This window comes from Electrophorus electricus, chromosome 4 (assembly GCF_041902795.1).
Source record: "Electrophorus electricus isolate QZ-2024a chromosome 4, ASM4190279v1, whole genome shotgun sequence".
Taxonomy (NCBI): Eukaryota; Metazoa; Chordata; class Actinopteri; order Gymnotiformes; family Gymnotidae; genus Electrophorus; species Electrophorus electricus.
In genome coordinates this window covers 32156571-32174738 of record NC_137500.1, presented here as the reverse complement: position 1 = coordinate 32174738, position 18168 = coordinate 32156571, and the positions used below count along the sequence as shown (strand labels likewise).

Sequence of the window (18168 nt, the reverse complement as noted above, 5' to 3'; positions counted from 1 at the left end):
TGCTCGCTCTGTGGACACTCACACGTGAGCCTGTGTTTGCTCGCTCTGTGGACACTCACACGTGAGCCTTGTTTGCTCGCTCTGTGGACACTCACACGTGAGCCTGTGTTTGCTCGCTCTGTGGACACTCACACGTGAGCCTGTGTTTGCTCGCTCTGTGGACACTCACACGTGAGCCTGTGTTTGCTCTGTGGACACTCACACGTGAGCCTGTGTTTGCTCTGTGGACACTCACACGTGAGCCTGTGTCTGCTCTGTCCCCCTGCTCCGTGGATACTCACACGTGAGTCTCTTGAAGAGGGCGGCCATGTGGTCGGGCTTGTCGAAGCTGGTTCTCATCTGGGTCAGAACCTCCATGTTCTCCACCACTAGTTTCTGAGTAAGAGAGAGAGAGAGAGAGAGAGAGAGAGCGTGCGCACGAGAGAGAGGGAAGCCTGCAATTTAGAAGACTATAAACTTGATCTGAAGGGTCTTTCACAACCTCTCACTGGCCACAGACAGCACACACACCATTAAGATGTTGGGAAATTTTCCAGCACTTTTCAAAGTACATCTGGCAGTGTTCTGATATTTCAGAATATTAGTAACAGTCCTGAGGGGAAAAACCCAAAGCATTCCGCTCCTACACCCATAAAAACATAACCACTGCTATATGAACATACAAGACCCAGTGCATCACAGTATGTGCATCACTGTATGTAGACTGTAGGATTACTTAATAAACAGTGAGGGGAGTTTTTGGCCATCCACTGTCTCTGACTTCTTTCGTGCGTTACCCGATAGGCAGGAGGGGGTGATGATACCATATACACGATCCAAACAGAATTACCAGGAATCCTACCATTAAAGAATAAGGAGGTAAGCTTCTAACAGCCTCCAGGATGGACAGCTGGAATGCTAGAAGGCTCGACACTGAGGCAGGCGGCGTGTGCCTGGTGTATCCTGCTCCACACCCGGGTCACCTCTGACCTCCTCACCTTGAGCTCAGCAACTTGAGAGGAGATGTGCCACATGAGACTCTCACTGAGGAACTTCATCCCATATGGACCCAGCAACTCTGACAAAGAACGCATCTCTGAAACACACATGCGCGCACACACACACACACACACACACACACACACACACACACACACACACACACACACACACACACACACTTCAGACTTTTTCTCTGATTAATCAAAAACATTCCAGCCACAAAATCTTAAAAGAGCCAACTGTAAACAGACATGAGAGACCAAAAACACATTACAGTAGTTATGAATCAGTCATGGCTTCTGAGTGAAGACAGGAAACGGTACCAGAAATGTCAGAATACTCCTCAGCGTTGAAAGTGAGCTCATTCTCGGTGGGCAGGTTGACAAAGGCCTTCATGGCGGGGAAGTAAGCTATGTGCCCGTTACTCACCTGCCGAAGCAGGGTCTCCAGGTACCTGTAGGGACACACAGGAGGACACCCTCAGAGCACTCCACAGGATATACCCCCACAGTCAGACAACCCCCTGGCTTTCTGGCTCTCGGGGGGAGAAGCACCGTTTCTGATAGTTAATTAATCTGGTTGGCCTATGTGCAGTATATTTACATTTACAGCATTTATCTGACACTTTTATCCAAAGTGACTTACAATTATGATGGAGTACAACTTGAGCAATTGAGGGTTAAGGGCCTTGCTCAGGGGCCCAACAGTGTCAACTTGGGCAGTGGTGGAACTGGCAACCTTCTGATTACAAGTCAAGTACCTTAACCACTGAGCTACCACAGCCCTATATATAACCATGTAGCATCATGTACTGCTGTTGGGAAGATGCTGAGCCTCACAGTAACCGTTAAGCTCCCTGAACCGACTCAGTTTACACCATTTGAGGGAATGCAGGAACGTGAAGGCTAGTTAAGGCAGCTCTGATGGCCATCTCTCACACATGTCGGGATTATGTTGGGACTGATGAAATCACTCCACACACTCATCCTGAGATTGATTCTGTCTGTCTATTTATCCATCCATCCATGGTTTTCAGAGAAACAGGACCTTTCAGACAGAGGTTCTTCATCAGCTGTGTGTCTCTCACCAGTTTGTGCAGAGGATGGTGATGGCTAGCTCTCCATGGCTGTGTGTGTGTGTGTCTCACCAGTTTGTGTAGAGGCTGGTGATGGTGGGCTCTCCATGGCTGTCCAGGTGCTGGGTCTGCTGGAGCAGGACGTTGTTGAATACTCGGGTTATGTCGATCTGCACGTAGTTCTCGATGGACTGCAGCACGGTCATATATGCCCGCACGCTGGTCAACAACTCTGAGGGTTTGGCTATCTCCTGCGTGGCCTGGTTGTACATGGTCATTCCCACTATGGACCTAAGTAGGACAGACCACATCACTCAGTTAGCTAAAACAAAAGTACATTTTTCCATCCACACTGTTGTAGAGTTCAAAACGCCAATACTAAAAGCAAAGCGTGGCTTCTTCAAACAATGGCTGTATTGTAGTTTCTTCTTTTTGTGCTGTTAAATAACTGGGCACCGCGAGCTGATCAATCTCGGCTGTTTTAAGAGCTGGTAAAACGAGACGTTTTCCTCTTCTCACACTCGGACTGGCTTCCGCTGCAGGTGGTCGGAGAGAAGGGCGGAGAGCCAGTGCGCTGGAACGTGCTTTACCCAGTCTGACCTGCAGGGCGGCGGAGTTAGGCGCAAGCAGGCCCTCATGGCGGTGAGAAGCACAACCATTTCGAGGGGTTCGTGGCCCAGGAGAGAGAGAGAGAGAGAGGAGTGAGAGAGAGTGTGCGAGAGCTAGAGAGAGAGTGTGCGAGAGCGAGAGAGAGAGAGCGAGAGAGAGGAGAAGCGCGCCCACGTCAAAGGCTGTGAATCCCACAGTGGAAAATACCTGTTATTCCTCAGTGTGTGTTTATGTGGTTGGACAGGGCTTGGCTCTGGAGACGCTTCAAAAATCCCTCTAACCCAAACTCCAAGGGCTGGACCCATAAATCACACTAATCGAAGGACGAGGCTGAGAAAGAACCCTGCACGGCTGTTAATTCTCCACTTAATTAACAAGGGAGAACGGAACAGTGTTTTTCACAGTAATAAACCCCCCCTCGAGAAACACAAGCGACGTCAGCTAGGAGCAGAACTCGCAGGGAAAAAAAACGTGGCCAGGATGATGAAGGTAACATTAGATAAGAACTCAACGTGCTTTCTGTGTGTGTGCGAGCAGGCTGGAGAAGTATGTATGTTTATATAAGACGAACTTGCATGTACCTGTGTGTGGGCGCTACTGTTTAAAAAACAAAAAACAAAAAAGGTGGTCTGTCCCAGGCTACCCTGCAGGTGTAGGGGTGTGTGTGTGCGCGCGTGCGTGTGTGTGTGCGCGCACAACACAGACTCACTTGGTGAAGCGGATCTCCAGGTGGGAAGTGAGATACTCCCTTGGGGTAAAGGTGTGCTCCCAGACCACCATGTTGGGCACGTAGTTGATGGAGAAGCAAAGCTCGGACAGAGCTGTGTGCAGCTTATCCAGACTGGGAATACAACACATCTCCCCATCACCCAGCAGCCGGCAGCCAAAACTCATTTCTTTCAGATTACGATGCTAAATCATCCTAATCTCCAACATAACACAGCCAATGTTGAACCTCCACCACTTCCATACTGGTGCACTGAACACACACAGGCAATTTATCATTGTATCATCGTATTATCAGTGTAGCATTGTAATATCGTATTATCGTTGTATCATCATCATTGTATCAATGTAGCATCATTGTATTATCACATCATCATCATCATTGTATAATCGTATCATTGTATGAATGTAGCATCAGTGTGTTATATCATCATTGTATTATCGTTCCATCATTGTAGTATCGTATCATCATTTTATCGTTATTGTATCATTGCTATGGGCAGTGCTAGCATTGGTAGCCATGGCAAGTGCTATTCTGATGTGATAATGTGCCTGGCAATAGTCAACATACCTGGTATGTTAATAAAGTAAAGTAAAGTAAAGACTAACCTGTGGAGAGGGAGTGTAGGAGGGGAAACTAGCAAGACAGAGAGCAAAAGGGAGAAAAAGGCCGAACAGAAACACACCCACCCTCCACCCCCGTGTGGCATGTAGCAGCGATGCTTACTTGGTGACAAGGAGTCTGTTCTTCCTCATGCTCTCCACGCCAGGCTTCTCGCGCTCAGGCTCGCCCTTCTTCCCTGTCTGTTTCTTTGACTTCTTGTTCACGGCCTGACTGATGGTTTTGGCGCAGTGTTTTGGCAGGAGCTGCAGAGGGAGAACGAAGATTAGCAGGAAAACGCGCGTGCACGCACGCACGTACACACGCATCTTTTTAGGTGAGTAAAGAGTTATGACTTTGTCTGTTTTATGTTCTTACAAAAACAAAGACAGGATGGGGGGCATAGGGCATGGAAGGTGTAGGGTAGGGAGGGTATAGGCTAGCGAGGGCAGGGCCAGGCAGGAGGTGAAGCAGATGCTCAGAGGACACCGTCTGGGGCAGGTTATATACACACTCATACAGGGAAAACATGCAAACAAGGTGGGGAGGGGGGGGATTGTCATAGACTAGGATAGGGTATTGTGGTGTTAGGGATTGAGGGACGTATGGAGATGGTTATGATTAGGGCCCTTGAAACACAGGATAAATGGTTAGGAATACAGGATAAAGAGTTAGGATTACACCTGGGATGAGTTTGGGTTTTAGGGTTCGTAGGGTATGGTGCTGGATTCTGCCATCGTGTTAGGTTATAGAGAAGGTCAGAGGTTAGGGTAAAGGTTATGGCTAGGCTCGCAGTGCTGACCTGGTCACTAAGGGTGCACTGCTCGGTGCAGATATCCGTGATGAGGTTGCGGGCCTGTTTAGCCATCTCGTCCAGGAACATGTTGCAGAGGGACAGACTGCGGTCTCCGATATGGTGCCTCTGTAGGGGGGAGGAGAAGAGTGATCAGCTGGGGAAGTGGTGGCTCAGTGGTTAAGGTACTAGCAATCAGATGGCTGCAGGTTCAAGTCCCTCCACTGCCTGGTTGCCACTGTTGGGCCCCCTGAGCATGACCCTTAACCCTCAATTACTCAAGTTGTGTTCAGTAGTTGGACTTGGACATTTGTAAAGCTGCTTTGTGACAACATCTGTTGTAAAAAGTGCTGTATAAATAAATTTTGAATTTTAGAATTCAACGAATGAGTCATTTTGGATAAAAGTGTCAGCTGAATGCTGCAAATTTAGTGAGCTGGTCAGCTGAAATCAACCCTCATCTCCCTCTTGTGTGTCCTTTTACCGATACGAACAACCTCTCACCCTCAAAACCTCCCTCTCAGGAAGCCTGGGTCTCAGGAAGCACAGAGCGAGAGATCACACAAGAGGAAATAATTTAGGCTGAAAAGGGAGAGTTGAAAGGAAGAAGAGGCAGCATGAGAAAATCCTGAGAGTGAGTTAGTGAGTGCAAGAGAGTGCGAGAGAAGAGGGAAAGAGGGGTGAGTGTGTGAGCACTTCAGGGAAAGTCTGCTTTTGATGCCTGTAGCTTTGGTCTCAGTGGCTTCCTCTGAACAAGTTTCCACAGTGGGTTCACAACACCAGCCCCATCACTCAAAGCGGAGGCGAAGGCCCTCCCCCTGCCCCGAGGTCACTGCACGTCCACTGAGGGCTCAGGTGGAGCCAACTGCATAATAGCCACCGGCCGAAAGCCATGGTGACCTCTGACCCTTGTAGAAGCTCCTTGACCTGTTACTGTTTCTATAAACTTCACAAGAAAAAAAAGGTTTCTGTTTTAGGATGGAAATATTCCTGGAAACGTTTAGTGCTTTTCCAACACAAACAAAGGGTGCAGCTGTCAAAAGCTGTGTGAAGTGGACGTAGGAAGAGGTACATTTCAGAGACCTGCTGAGAGAGGGAGTTTCGTGTTTGAACAAGGGAAACCCAAGCCATCTATGCCTCAAATCTTTTATTTCTTCACGAGCTCTGCCGCTCACGCCACTCACAGGCCGTACGCGAGCACGCACCTTTAGGTGCCATTCTGTCAAGCGATTTGGAGGGAAAAATACCCAACCTGTTTACCAGATTGGACTGGGCATTGAGATGTTTAACAGGAGCAAACTGAGGGGGGGAATGTTCCATGTTCCAGTGGGAACATGGCATCTGTTTTGCTGTGTGTGTGTGTGAGTGAGTGTGTGGGATGGGTGACCTGAGGGACCGCTGGTAACTGCTCTAGTGTATGGTTCAATTAGACGTTTAATAAATCAGGCTTTTCAGTGCTGGGTTTTTCCACACAGGTCCTGGTGCACATCAGCACAGCAGGACTCGCGCCCTCACCCTTCATATGAGTCCTTCCTGCTCTCTATGGATCACAGCTACCCACAACAGCAGAGAGAGAGAGAGAGAGAGAGAGAAAAAGAGCACAAGACAGCAAGAGATTGGGGGAAGAGAGAGAGAGAGAGAGAGAGAGAGAGAGAGAGAGAGAGAGAGAGAACCACTTTCTCAGACTCCTTTTTCTTCAGAGGCAACAGTGAGCATATTCACAGAGGAGCATTTGTAGACACACAAGCAACTGTGTCTCTTGACCAGGAACATGGCTACACACCCACACACACCTGCTGGATGCCTGAGCAAAAACCATTTACATACTACTGCCTGTCATTTATTCAATTACAAGCATGTGTTCTTGTGTGTTTATGACTGACCATTTTGCTTGTGTTTCCCAATGAATCCTATTAGTTATGAACTTTAAAAAATAACCAAAATTTAAAAATCCCATTTCTATCCAATTCTATTCTATGCTACATTCAGATATGACCACAGTAATTAATTCCAGTAAAAGCAAACAATGAGTGGTTTCATGGACGCAGGGCTATGAAGGATCTGTTCAGAAAGTCTACCGAGGAACCAAACTCAGCACACAAGCCCCCGAAAACAGACTAAAAACAGAACCTGGCTCAAGTGGGCAGATCTCACAGGGAGGAGAACAGCTCTTACTGAATGTCATTTACAAGGAGAGGGACAGTGACTCAAACACAGTGCCAGGCATCCCCTGCTGAGAGTTGTCTGTCAAAATCACGAAACACACTTTACTATAACCTGGAAATAAGCAACCTTACACGAAGGTATCACAGCACTTCTTGAGATGGGTAAATGAATCTGGCACATGTACGAAGTGACTGACTAATATTCATCAATGACATGCATTCAAACTTTTTGCTGTGCATAGGGGACAGAATGTGGTGGTGGCTGCAGAAGTTCAGCAGAACCTGCTGTACAGGATCAAGACGGGCATCACAACTAAACAATTAAATGAGCGCACATGTGGTGCTGAGAAAAGGTTGAGAGCACCACTGTAGTGGTGTGGGAGAGATGTGAACAGGGCCCCACACATCAGACCCAGAGTCTGTGTCTGTGAATGTGTGTGAGAGAGAGAGAGAGAGAGAGAGAGAGAGAGAGAGAGAGAGAGAGAGACAGAGAGACAGTACTCACCTCTTCAGGACAGAGCTCGTGGGTGCAGCTCATGAAGTGTGTGCAGAGCAGAGGGAAACAGATGGAGTATCGAGACTGAGAGGGAAGCTCCAAACACTGCTGGAACATTTTCTCAAAAGCCCGGCTGTAGAAACTATCCGAGCAGAGACAGACAGGGCGATGGGGTGGGGGTGGTGGGTAGAGGCAGACAGACAGAATTACTTTATTAAATCAATTACAGTTTACAGAAAACAAGCAAAGTACAGCTACTCAATGAAACAGAGTTCACATTACGGGGGAAAAGGGAAAGAACGCCTAGAGAGAGCATCAAAAAGACAACAACAAAATAAACACAGCTCTCTAAAACAACCAACAAACACCCAAAGAAAACAACTTAACTCAATTTAACCTCTGTTTTCCCCTGGCACAGAACATCACATCACTGCAGCCCCAGATGTTTTCAAATTTAATCAAGTCGTCCATGGCAGAACAAAACGTAAAATCAAACAATATGTGCTTCTTCACCAATCATATGAACACAGTAACAGCACAGCCATCCGCCTGGCCCACAATCACACGCTCTGGAAGGGGGACGGGGGTGAAGGAAAACAGAGGAGGAAAGAGAGCAAACACAACCACAACAAAAAGGGAGGGAGAGCAAGGAGGCATAGCTAGAGTTTCTAGCTCCTTCTAGTACAGTCATATCTTATCTGTACAAACTGCCCCCAACACACAATCACTCAGGAGGAAACTAGCCCAAACACAAACCAACACGCTGTTGCCCGTGGCAACTGCAAAAGGAAAGTCAGGCCTCTGCTGACGATTCAGGGAGCCCCTGTGGGACGTTACTGGAGAGCTTTAGTTCTCCTCTGGGTCACCTACCAGAAGATGGAGAGGTCGGATGTCTCCACCAGCATTTCCACCAATGAGTCAACCATCTTGGTGTGGAAGATAATGGTGTTCATCATCTTCCCCAGCTCCCGGTGGTCCGCAATGCCCAGAGAGGCCTTGGAGACACTCGTGTAGGCCTACACGCACACGTGCACACACACATTTGAAAGCAATTAATTCAAAAGGCATTTAATCATGCTGACAAACTAGCAAAATAAAAAGCCGAAGCCCACTTGTCCAGGGCACTAGCATAAATGGCTGCTGCCGTTTCCATGGCTAGAAACCCAGGAGGAAGAGGAAGGGGAGATGAAGAGTGCCAGAGACTGGAAGTGTGTGGTTCAGCACTTTACCATATCATTAACTTCTGATGCAGATTTCTGGGAAATATGTTAACTTGATACTGCTGAATCACACAATGGCCAACCAACACAGTGTCTTCTGGAGCACATGAGATCAAATAGAGGCAGTATGTGAAACTGGATATGAACACAGTATGGGCGGACGGCCACTCCGATGGGCCTGGCTACAGGTCTGGATTCACACACACGTGTCTGAAGCTGGTCTCCACAAGACTGAGCTCAGAGGAACAGCTGAGAGGCACTACAAATGCAGGCCAGGGACACACTAACATGCCAGTCTCTCTCCCTCTCTCACACACACACACACACACACACACACACACACACACACACACACACACACACACACTTACTCAGATCCTCTGATCCTTTCACTTTCACCATTTCACACAGGACACGTGCTCCTCTTGTGTGCCCTCCATGGGGGGGGGGCAATACCAGGCCTGGAGCAGTACTACTAACAGCAAAAGGCTTTCACCACTCAGAGCAGGCAAAGGCAATGTGTGAAAACTCGGGGCCTTTTCTGGAGCTCTTTATATACTGCTAATGGTGACAACAGCAAAACAGCAGCGGTACTGGCGATACCAGTATGGGCAGACAGTGAACTGGGTGAACTCAGGCAATTGCTTGCTCTCTCTCTCTCGCTCTCTGCTGGCAGGTATGCTCTGAAACAGCATGGTGGATTCACCCAGTATAAGGCATGTAGGCCTGCTTCGCAAAAGAGAGTTCAGGACTCCTCTGGAAGCAGAACACAGCACTTTATGATACGTGCTGGCAGTCCTGACGCAGCCCTGATTGCTTCCAGCGGTTTCAACAGAGCCGGTCCTGAGCTCTGAAACCGGAGAGATCTTGTGTAACACATCAAAGTGCAGCTGCCATGCAAGTACACCGAGTTCTGCAGCTGGTGTTTCATAGAAGTGACAGCTATCGACAAAATGTGTGGCGTACACGCATGCACACACGCCTGAGTTTTCTCTACCCTGGAAAGCACTGGAGGGATGGAGAGAGAGAGAGAGAGAGAGAGAGAGAGAGAGAGAGAGAGGAAAAAAGGAAGAGAAAGCATGCCCACTAGAAGAAAAAGGGTGAGGCATCAGAAAGGCTTTCCCAGTCTTCCCAGTTAAAGTTGTTATAACAGTGCCGCCCAAGACAAAGCCTCGAGCCAGACTGTGTTGCTTACACATTTACATACCGTAAAAGCCAATGAGCAATAAAGTTTATTTAGAGAAACTGTTTTTCCAAGCGCTAAAGTACACGGATTGATGAACGTCAAGCTCCTCAGTGCACAGAGATAAGGAGAAGACGTCCGTTCTTTTGGGGGGAGGGGGGCATCCAAACTGACCTCCCAGAACAAGCCTGTTCTGGGAAAGAGGCTGTCCGAGATGAAAGCCAGAAGGAGCGTGGGCTTCCAAGCTTCCCGCACCGTAGCCGTGGGCTTCTTTAACCTCGTCTTGCTCTCGGTTGGTTAGGGGCTCTTGTTGAAATAGTTTCCACTCACAAAATTAATCAACAAGATCAGACCAACATTCTCCGGCCATTTTCCATGGAATGCCTAGAAGACATGTCACTGCTAGGACTGACAGACCACAGTACATAAATAATGAAATAAAAAGAACATATGGTATACTTCTGAACTAATGGATCATAAGGGACTAAGAAAAGAACATCAAAATCTATGTAAATGCTCGCGTGGGAGTGCACTAATATACAGAGCATTAAATGATTGGGTTTGAATCAAAAACGCATGTTCTTTCTGCATAAGAACTTCAGAGCATCTTTGGTTTTTAAACCTACAGTTCAAAATGTTTCAAATGCAAAATGCACATGCACATGCTGAGGAATATTGTTCTCCACCCAGCAGACATGCGTGTGTAACGTGATCTCCATTAGTGAAGAATGATCTTGAGCAAGTAGAGTAAGACATCTGTCAGTAAAGAGCACCTCTCCTCTGAGTACAGCAGCACTAGGTCTCTGTACTCGTCTACTTGTCTCTGCTTGTGTGCCTGCCATGGTCAATCACCAGTTTAACTTTGCCTAGCCAAACCCTAGATAACACGCATGTTACACCCTGCCTCTGCACTGTGTTTGATTAATTATGTCTGATAAAGTCCTAAAAGAACAGGAGCCAACACATGAAGGAAAGACAGAGTTTGGTTAATCTTGTTATGAAAGAATGGTGTATGATGGGACATCAGCACACAGATCTAGTGGTGCACGATTTGTTTATCCTGACTGTGCTTGGAGGAAGAGCCCTGGCCCTGTTCTGGATGAAAGGGCCTGGGGAACAGAGACACACCCCACCACCCCTCCCTGAATTAACAGGAGCCAGGGGGACAGGGGATCAGACACACACCCCATCAGGACCCACTGGGACAGGGGACTAGACACCCACCCTATCAGTATCCAGCGGTACAGGAGACCAGGAAGTAGGGAAACGCACCCCACATTCCCCCTTATTGCCCCACATTCCTGTGCTCACCTGCAGTCGGAACCAGTCCAGCCGCATCCCTCTAAAATCAAACACCTCCCCGTCCTCCACTGTAACACAGAGAGAGAGAGAGAGAGAGAGAGAGACGCATGATCTTAAACAGAGACTGCAGTCCAGGCACAAATCCGCTCATTATTGTTCTGGTTCCCAGCTCGAACACATCTCACAGAGATCATACAAGATTTGATAAAAAACAGGACGAGATGAAGCATCTGAGTGAGACTGTGGGACACAAATCTGTGGAAGACCACGAGTGCCTCGACTGTGTAGTCAGACGAACCACAAATTCTGCAAGCCACAATCATTACTGTTCTTCATCAGTCAGCTAAGAGTAGGCAGAAGACCACAGGACTAAGTGAAGGACTGACAGGAGAAGAGCGATTTGTACCTTGTTTAACACTGAGTGAAGTCATTGTGTTCACAAAGGAAGACATGATGATAGACTCATCCTCTGGGCAGACAGACAGGTTCTGAAGGAGCCACAGACAGAAGCTTTATTTAATTAACTAAACAATTTCTTTATGCAGCAGACTGAAGAGCAGTGATTAAACGGAAGTAGTCGCTATAGGTGGAAGGCTGTGGAGCTGAGGCCAAAAACATGTAACACACTGTCTCCATCTAGTGGACAGGCATAGGAATTGTTGGAGTCTAAAGCAAAAGGTGGCATTTTCAGCAATAAATCAGAACACAAATTCAGCCAAAAACTAAGATAGTGGGTCATGTCAGTTGAATTCCCTCACTAGTGTAGTACTAGTAAAATTCAACCCACATCCGACCACCATCCACATATAAACTATGGCGTTTATAGTAACTACATATAATCTGCGGACGCATTTAGAGTGTGTGCTGCAATTCTCTGTCTGACTGGGAGTTAAACCTCAACACCACACAAGTAGACATTTGTGTGGTTTTCATAAATCAAACATATGAAACACAAAAATAAAAGATTTAAATGTCTACGTTTTTCTTGTGAATGATGCAAACAGTTTAGAGGAAAGCTGTGGTTTTGGTGCTCCACCTGTCGGGGAGCTCACCTGGACAAGCTCGTTGAGCACCACAGCGTCGAAGCCAGACAGGTACTGGACGTAGTACCTCTGCATGACGGGACCATACTTCCGCACGTGAGCCCTCAGCTCCTCCATGTAGAAGATCAGCTCAGCAATGTGCCTGGGAGGAGCACGCACACACACGCACACACACACTTTCAGGCTTTTCCCAATGCCATCTTTAGAATTAACACTGAACTAAGCAGTGTATAAAAATGCTTGGAGGTGTCAGTGTTTGTGTGTGCTCCCTTTACTTGTCAATAAAGTCGTCTGTGCTTTTCTTCTGGATGTTGTCTGCATGCCGGAGAAGCCAGATGATCTCATCACGAGCAAATGAGAGTGCCATGAACACAAACAGGGCCTGTGAGAGAGCAGGGAATACATAAAACTGTACCCATCACTATGGACACACACACACACACACACACACACACACACACACACACACACACACACACACACACACACACTCACTCACACACACACTCTTCTGGGTTTAAACAAAAACAGCTTCACTCACATACGACTTACAGGAATTAAAAGACCATGTCCAAGGGGTCAGAGATCAGTGGTCAGGGTGCCATACCTTCGGGCCCAGTAGACCAGGCTGGTCGGCCAGCACGGTGGCCAGCTCCTTTAGGGCAGACCGTAGGAACTTGCGTCTTTCCCTGTGCGTCGAGCCCCTGGAGAGAAAATCAAAACAATCACCGCATGAGAGGAGAAGCAGCTTGGAGAGGACAGGCAACAAACAAATCTGCATAAGACAAGCAATTCTAAACAAACAGCCGGTTAAAGCCAGAAGCACACCCAACTTTCTTCAACAAACGCAAACAAAGTCCTTCTGTACCTGTGTGCAGTAGAATGTTCTCTAGCACTTGTACAGGCTCATTTAGGAGTTCGGCTCATTTCTGGAACGTTCTTAAGCTAGCGACCAACATTACAGCGCTCGCACATGCTCCACACCGCTGGTATCTTCTGGGTCTCGGTGTACTTACGCGTGTGACAGCGCCGACTCCTTGCACTCGCGGATGTCGTTGACCCGCTTGTTATAGCTGCAACAGACCAACAGGCAGAACTAAACAAGGGCACCTTCAGAGGGCACATAACGCACGAGCAGTGATGCTAAAGGTGAAAACCTGGAGTGTGGGGAGTAAGGAGTGGGCCTCACCCGCGGATGTTGACAAACAGGTCCTCGGCCGCTTTGTGGATGTGGAACACCTCGTCCCTGAAGAGACACAGGCAGGTGCTGCTCTGGAGAGCCAGCTTCCACAGACTCAGAGCTGCCGGGTCACTGTTCAGGGCCCCGTGGCACAGGATGAAGCCAACTACACATGCGCGCACAGACATGCGCACAGACATGCGCACAGACATGCGCACAGACACACAGAATGAAAGAAAAAAAGAAATTATTTTCAGGAAATTCCAAAACTTAGTTCAACATATGTTTTGTTTGTTAGAAGTGTGTATTACATATATACATATACAAAGCATGCAGGCTGGAAGCCAAAGTTTTGCAGACTTGCAAGGACCTTGAGGAACAGTGTTGTTTAACCTTAGTCATCTCAGTCTGATGTGTCCTCACCAACATTTTACTGTTCTAATGTAGGTTTGTTAAATGGGGTAAATGTAACTTTCTCTGTACACACTTACAGACTATCCACTTCTCCATAGTGTCCAAAGAAAGGTATTCACAAGGCATCTGGAACACAGGAAACACTTTAACCATGGGAAACATCTAGTAACTTCATAAGGGAAGACATCACAGGAATTTTCCTGTGATTTTTAACATAACAGTACCAAATCCAAAACAGACTATTTTCAGTTGTGTGTGTTTATTTCTTCATTTGTTAGTAATAAAATTGATATCACCACTGTGATAAGCAGCCTTGTCCCACAAAATATCCAATTTTCCATGAAATGCAGGAAAATTGTTTGATTAAAAACAAAACAGAGACATGTCTTAACTGGACAGTGCAGCGTTAAATGCCGGAGCTCATTGCTTGTTTCTGTTGCTATGAAGATGACTCAAACAAGAACATTGCGTGCTTGACTACTAAAAGTAGTAATGATTTCTGATTTGGATTTCAATTTAATCAACTTTGATATTACTTGTTTCGACCAAAACCTTGCACTGGAATTACAAACATCACCATCATGTTTTGGAAGTTGTTTGAGGTTCCTGCAAACTGACACTGGCAAGATGTTGACCGTCGATGAATTCTGTGACACGGAGAGAGTTCAGTGTCCAAACATGGACAAGTGTCTTCATCTTAGTGAGAGAGAAGGAACCCCAACACTGTCTGTTGTTCAGTGTGTACCACTAGTAGCTTAGTATGGCAGGTTAGCTGGTGAGGCCAAGTCACTATCCTAGCCATGTACGGATAAGTGTTATTTAACAAATGCCATGAAATGTAGCATTTGTCTTCTAAAGTCTGTCATTTCTGATAAACCAGATACATGAAATTAACCAATTTTCCCCATGAATTTAGTAGGGCCCTATTCATGCTGTATGTTTTCGGTATTGCAGTATGGCCGTATTAAATCAGTGTCAACCCAGGCCTGGGGCTCACCGTGTCAGACTGCGCTGGGTTCAGCATGGTGCTCGGGGCACTGATCAGGCTCAGCAGCTGGGCATTCCTCCACTGGTCTGCAGACAGGTTACGGCGGGGATACACCATCTGCAGAGAGATCAGCGCGTCCGAGAGGGACTACGCAACCAAAGGGGGTGGGGGGATTGGTTAAACTGTTCACTGGTACACATGCTGTACTGTATATCTGGAGTTGCTGTGCTGTAGTGTGTTGTGACAACTGGAGTTGCTGTGCTGTAGTGTGTTGTTTGCTACATGTAGACCCAAACGTTAAACGCCTACGATCAAGGCTTCATGGGTAAACTAGCAGGTAGATGACTTTACAGAAGATTTCAGAACCATGACTCTTGGGGTGCGTTTATACTTGTAGTTTGGTTCCCTCGGCCCGGATCAAACAAGAAAAAGATTAATGGTTACATTTTAGTCCTGGTTTGCTTGGTGTTCACACTTACAAATTTACAATCAATGTTTTGTTTTACTTATTTTGCAAACAAACATAAAAACTAGGCAATGAGAACAACGCACCACACTGGCCTTTATGCACTTATCAGGATTGTGCATGTTGGGTGTTATTTTTACTGAAACTGGAACCACAGCAAGAGGACAAAGAAATCAAAACAGCTCCAGATATTCCAAATGTTACTGAGGCTCCTTTTTTGTTTATGATGCGCTCTGTTCTCTCGCGGCGCGTTTAGTGTTGCATCTTGTGACATCACGTCCTGTTTGGTTCATTTCGATGCCTCTGGGTCGTATTTTGTTCATACTTTAAACAAACTGCACCAGAACTTGCTTAGAAATGGACCCGCATGCTCAGGCGGCCTGGGTCCATTTATATAGAACACCAGAGTTCAAAAGCAAGTGTTCACATTTACTCTTACGAACTGCACTAATGGCGCGATCAATCGTTTTAATCCAACCAAAACTAACATACCCTTAAAAGAGCCCAAATCCTACATCTGTCTTTTATTTTATATTTTCCCTTGAAGTCTACTTTGTGTTTATTTTCCAAAAACAGTAGTTCATTTATACTGTCCCAGTGCGCTTGCAGACAGAGTACGAGAATATGATATTAACATTATGATGTTTTTGGTGGGGGTGGAGGGGGAACAGAGAGAGAGAGAAAAAAAAAGCACCCATCACCATAGTAACAGGTGATTTTTCACCTTTCCGTGAGGTACAAACTCCTCCATCATCTTCTTCAAAGGATTCTCATAGTCCACGATCATCTGTCCAAGCCTCGGGTATTCACGGTCACTGATACAGAGAACACACACCAGGCATGTATTCAGCCAACGGACACCAGCCGTTCACCAGCTGCTTCCATCAGTGCAACTAAGCCATTATCTACAACTCCACGCAACCCAAATCCACAAAACACTCTCCCAATTCATTTCATTTTTTTTCTAAATCCTACCATCCCATTACATGCTTAAATATAACAAATGTACTGATACTGGGAATCTGTATTGGAATGTGCATTGAATGGAATATGGAGAGGTGTAATGATACTAGAATCTGGTGGATACACAAACAGGAATGTGAATGCTGGATACCAGCATCAGTACATATGTGCACTGGATGTTCATGGGTCTGCAGTGTTACCTGGCACCGTGAGTCATCTCATGAGCATAGTTGTACAGGCCAATAATGGCCTTACGCTCCTCGATTCGAGACAGTAGCATCATTAGTGTAGTGTACGTCACAACAAGGTCAAGGTAGTTTCTGGTTAGGTCGAAGTTCACAGTCTAAAAACAAAACAAAACAACAACAACAAAAAATCCACCACAGGACACAGGTCATCAATTTTTAATTCATGTTCCACTGTGTCTATATCTATTTAACAAAAACAATAATAAATTACAAAAACCAAATCAAAACGACCCTTACAATGTCAAAGAAAACTTGACACACATCAATAGTGTTGAGCAGTTCACAAACGTGGTCCTGAAAAAGAGAAGAGGGGAGAAAAGTGAGGCAGAACAGGCAGCATGTGCTCTGAGGAGTGTGTGCGTGTTTTTGTCCTACCTTAAACTCCATAACATCCACAAACGTGAAGTAATACAGCGCCAGATTCTTCAGGATTTCAGACTTTTCCTTCTGAAGCTGTGTGAGCTGTTGCTGCAATATCAAAAGAAAATGTAAAATCACCACGGTTGTACAATTCAGAGCAGCACGCTACTTCAGACTACAGACTCCTTAGCAGGGTTCTCAGTGGTGTATAGTAAAATCTAATTATTATTACTTATGTATTAGACCATTGATAAATAATACAGGTGCACACAAAGTAGGGAAGTAAAGAATGAACAAGTGCACCGAACATGGCCATAAGGGTATCACAAGCAGCTGTATGGACAGAGCGGTCTAACTGACAGCCTGTATTCCAACATGTGCTAGTTGGATTAAAGTAGGATTAAAATTCCGCTTCAACTGAGCACAATGAGATGAAGCGCAGAGGAATTACTTCAGTAATTATTATTTTACAGCTGTTACGGCATCTTTGTTTATTTTACCATTAACTCTTGTGTCTTAAAACAGCGGAGAAAGGCTGAACCCTGTGTGGAGTTGGCGCTGGCCCGTAAGGCTCCCTGAGAGAGAAGGCCCACTTGCACTACACCAGTGACTCCAGAGCAAGTCTGCACCTCCATCCAGCCAACACACAATGCCTGATAGGCAGCAAAGCATCAAAACACACTGCCCCAAAGGCTGCAAGAACTCTTTTACAATGTGGCTAGATTCGAAAAGGTTTTTAAAAAAGTCTCTCATAACTAGAAGCTGGCTGGTAATGTCTTCATCATCAATGCAAACGTGCTCTTGAGTCAAGTTAGTAAGAGAGAGCACCTGATGTCCATCAGGGTTATCAGGTAAGCATGTCCTCTGTTAAAAGCATTAATGATATGTTGGACATCACTGTGCAAATATCAGGGAGCTTATAGCACACACGCACGCATTCACGCCCACACGCACGCACACACACACACACACGTGCATGCACGCACGCGCACATAGAACTAAGCTAGCATTGGCCATAAGTAGTTTATAAGCAAACCACACAAATTTCTGCCCATATTTCCATATGCTATGTTACCCTTTCTCAAATTCACTCCTGTACAATCATTAAAATGCTCCTTAGCATTTTAATATTTATTACTCCCTTGTACAATAAAGAACTCAGCAAGGATGGCAATGTAACACACAAGTGATGGAGTCTAAGAGCTGTTTTAGTGTTTGTACATACAGTAGAATTAATAATAAAGTAGTATATAATATCATTAAAGATAGGAATAAAGAAATATATACTCAAATTTTACATTAATGTGTTTAACCATCCTTGTTATTTTCCATGAAATGCGTTGGTAGCATTGGCT

General features: G+C 46.1%; 1 protein-coding gene across 6 annotated transcripts in view; it reads right to left on the bottom strand.

Moving 5' to 3' along the window:
- nckap1 (NCK-associated protein 1) overlaps nt 1-18168 on the bottom strand; it is a 33823-nt gene that overhangs the window by 6045 nt on the left and 9610 nt on the right. For 2 of the 6 annotated variants that reach the window (XM_027021815.3, XM_027021833.3), the window contains 22 exons: nt 16829-16921; nt 16691-16747; nt 16406-16548; nt 15967-16057; nt 14786-14923; nt 13866-13914; nt 13384-13540; nt 13211-13267; nt 12802-12898; nt 12470-12576; nt 12204-12336; nt 11558-11639; nt 11161-11219; nt 8317-8462; nt 7456-7588; nt 4795-4914; nt 4119-4258; nt 3375-3506; nt 2129-2347; nt 1305-1435; nt 978-1075; nt 282-375 (listed from right to left, as the gene is read on the bottom strand). In XM_027021815.3, the coding sequence (XP_026877616.1) occupies nt 282-375; nt 978-1075; nt 1305-1435; nt 2129-2347; nt 3375-3506; nt 4119-4258; nt 4795-4914; nt 7456-7588; nt 8317-8462; nt 11161-11219; nt 11558-11639; nt 12204-12336; nt 12470-12576; nt 12802-12898; nt 13211-13267; nt 13384-13540; nt 13866-13914; nt 14786-14923; nt 15967-16057; nt 16406-16548; nt 16691-16747; nt 16829-16921 (2476 nt within the window). Of the gene's footprint in view, nt 1-235; nt 376-977; nt 1076-1304; nt 1436-2128; nt 2348-3374; nt 3507-4118; nt 4259-4794; nt 4915-7455; nt 7589-8316; nt 8463-11160; nt 11220-11557; nt 11640-12203; nt 12337-12469; nt 12577-12801; nt 12899-13210; nt 13268-13383; nt 13541-13865; nt 13915-14785; nt 14924-15966; nt 16058-16405; nt 16549-16690; nt 16748-16828; nt 16922-18168 lie in introns of all 6 variants that reach the window. The other 4 variants (XM_027021825.3, XM_027021841.3, XR_014123373.1 and 1 more) reach the window with 3 other exon arrangements.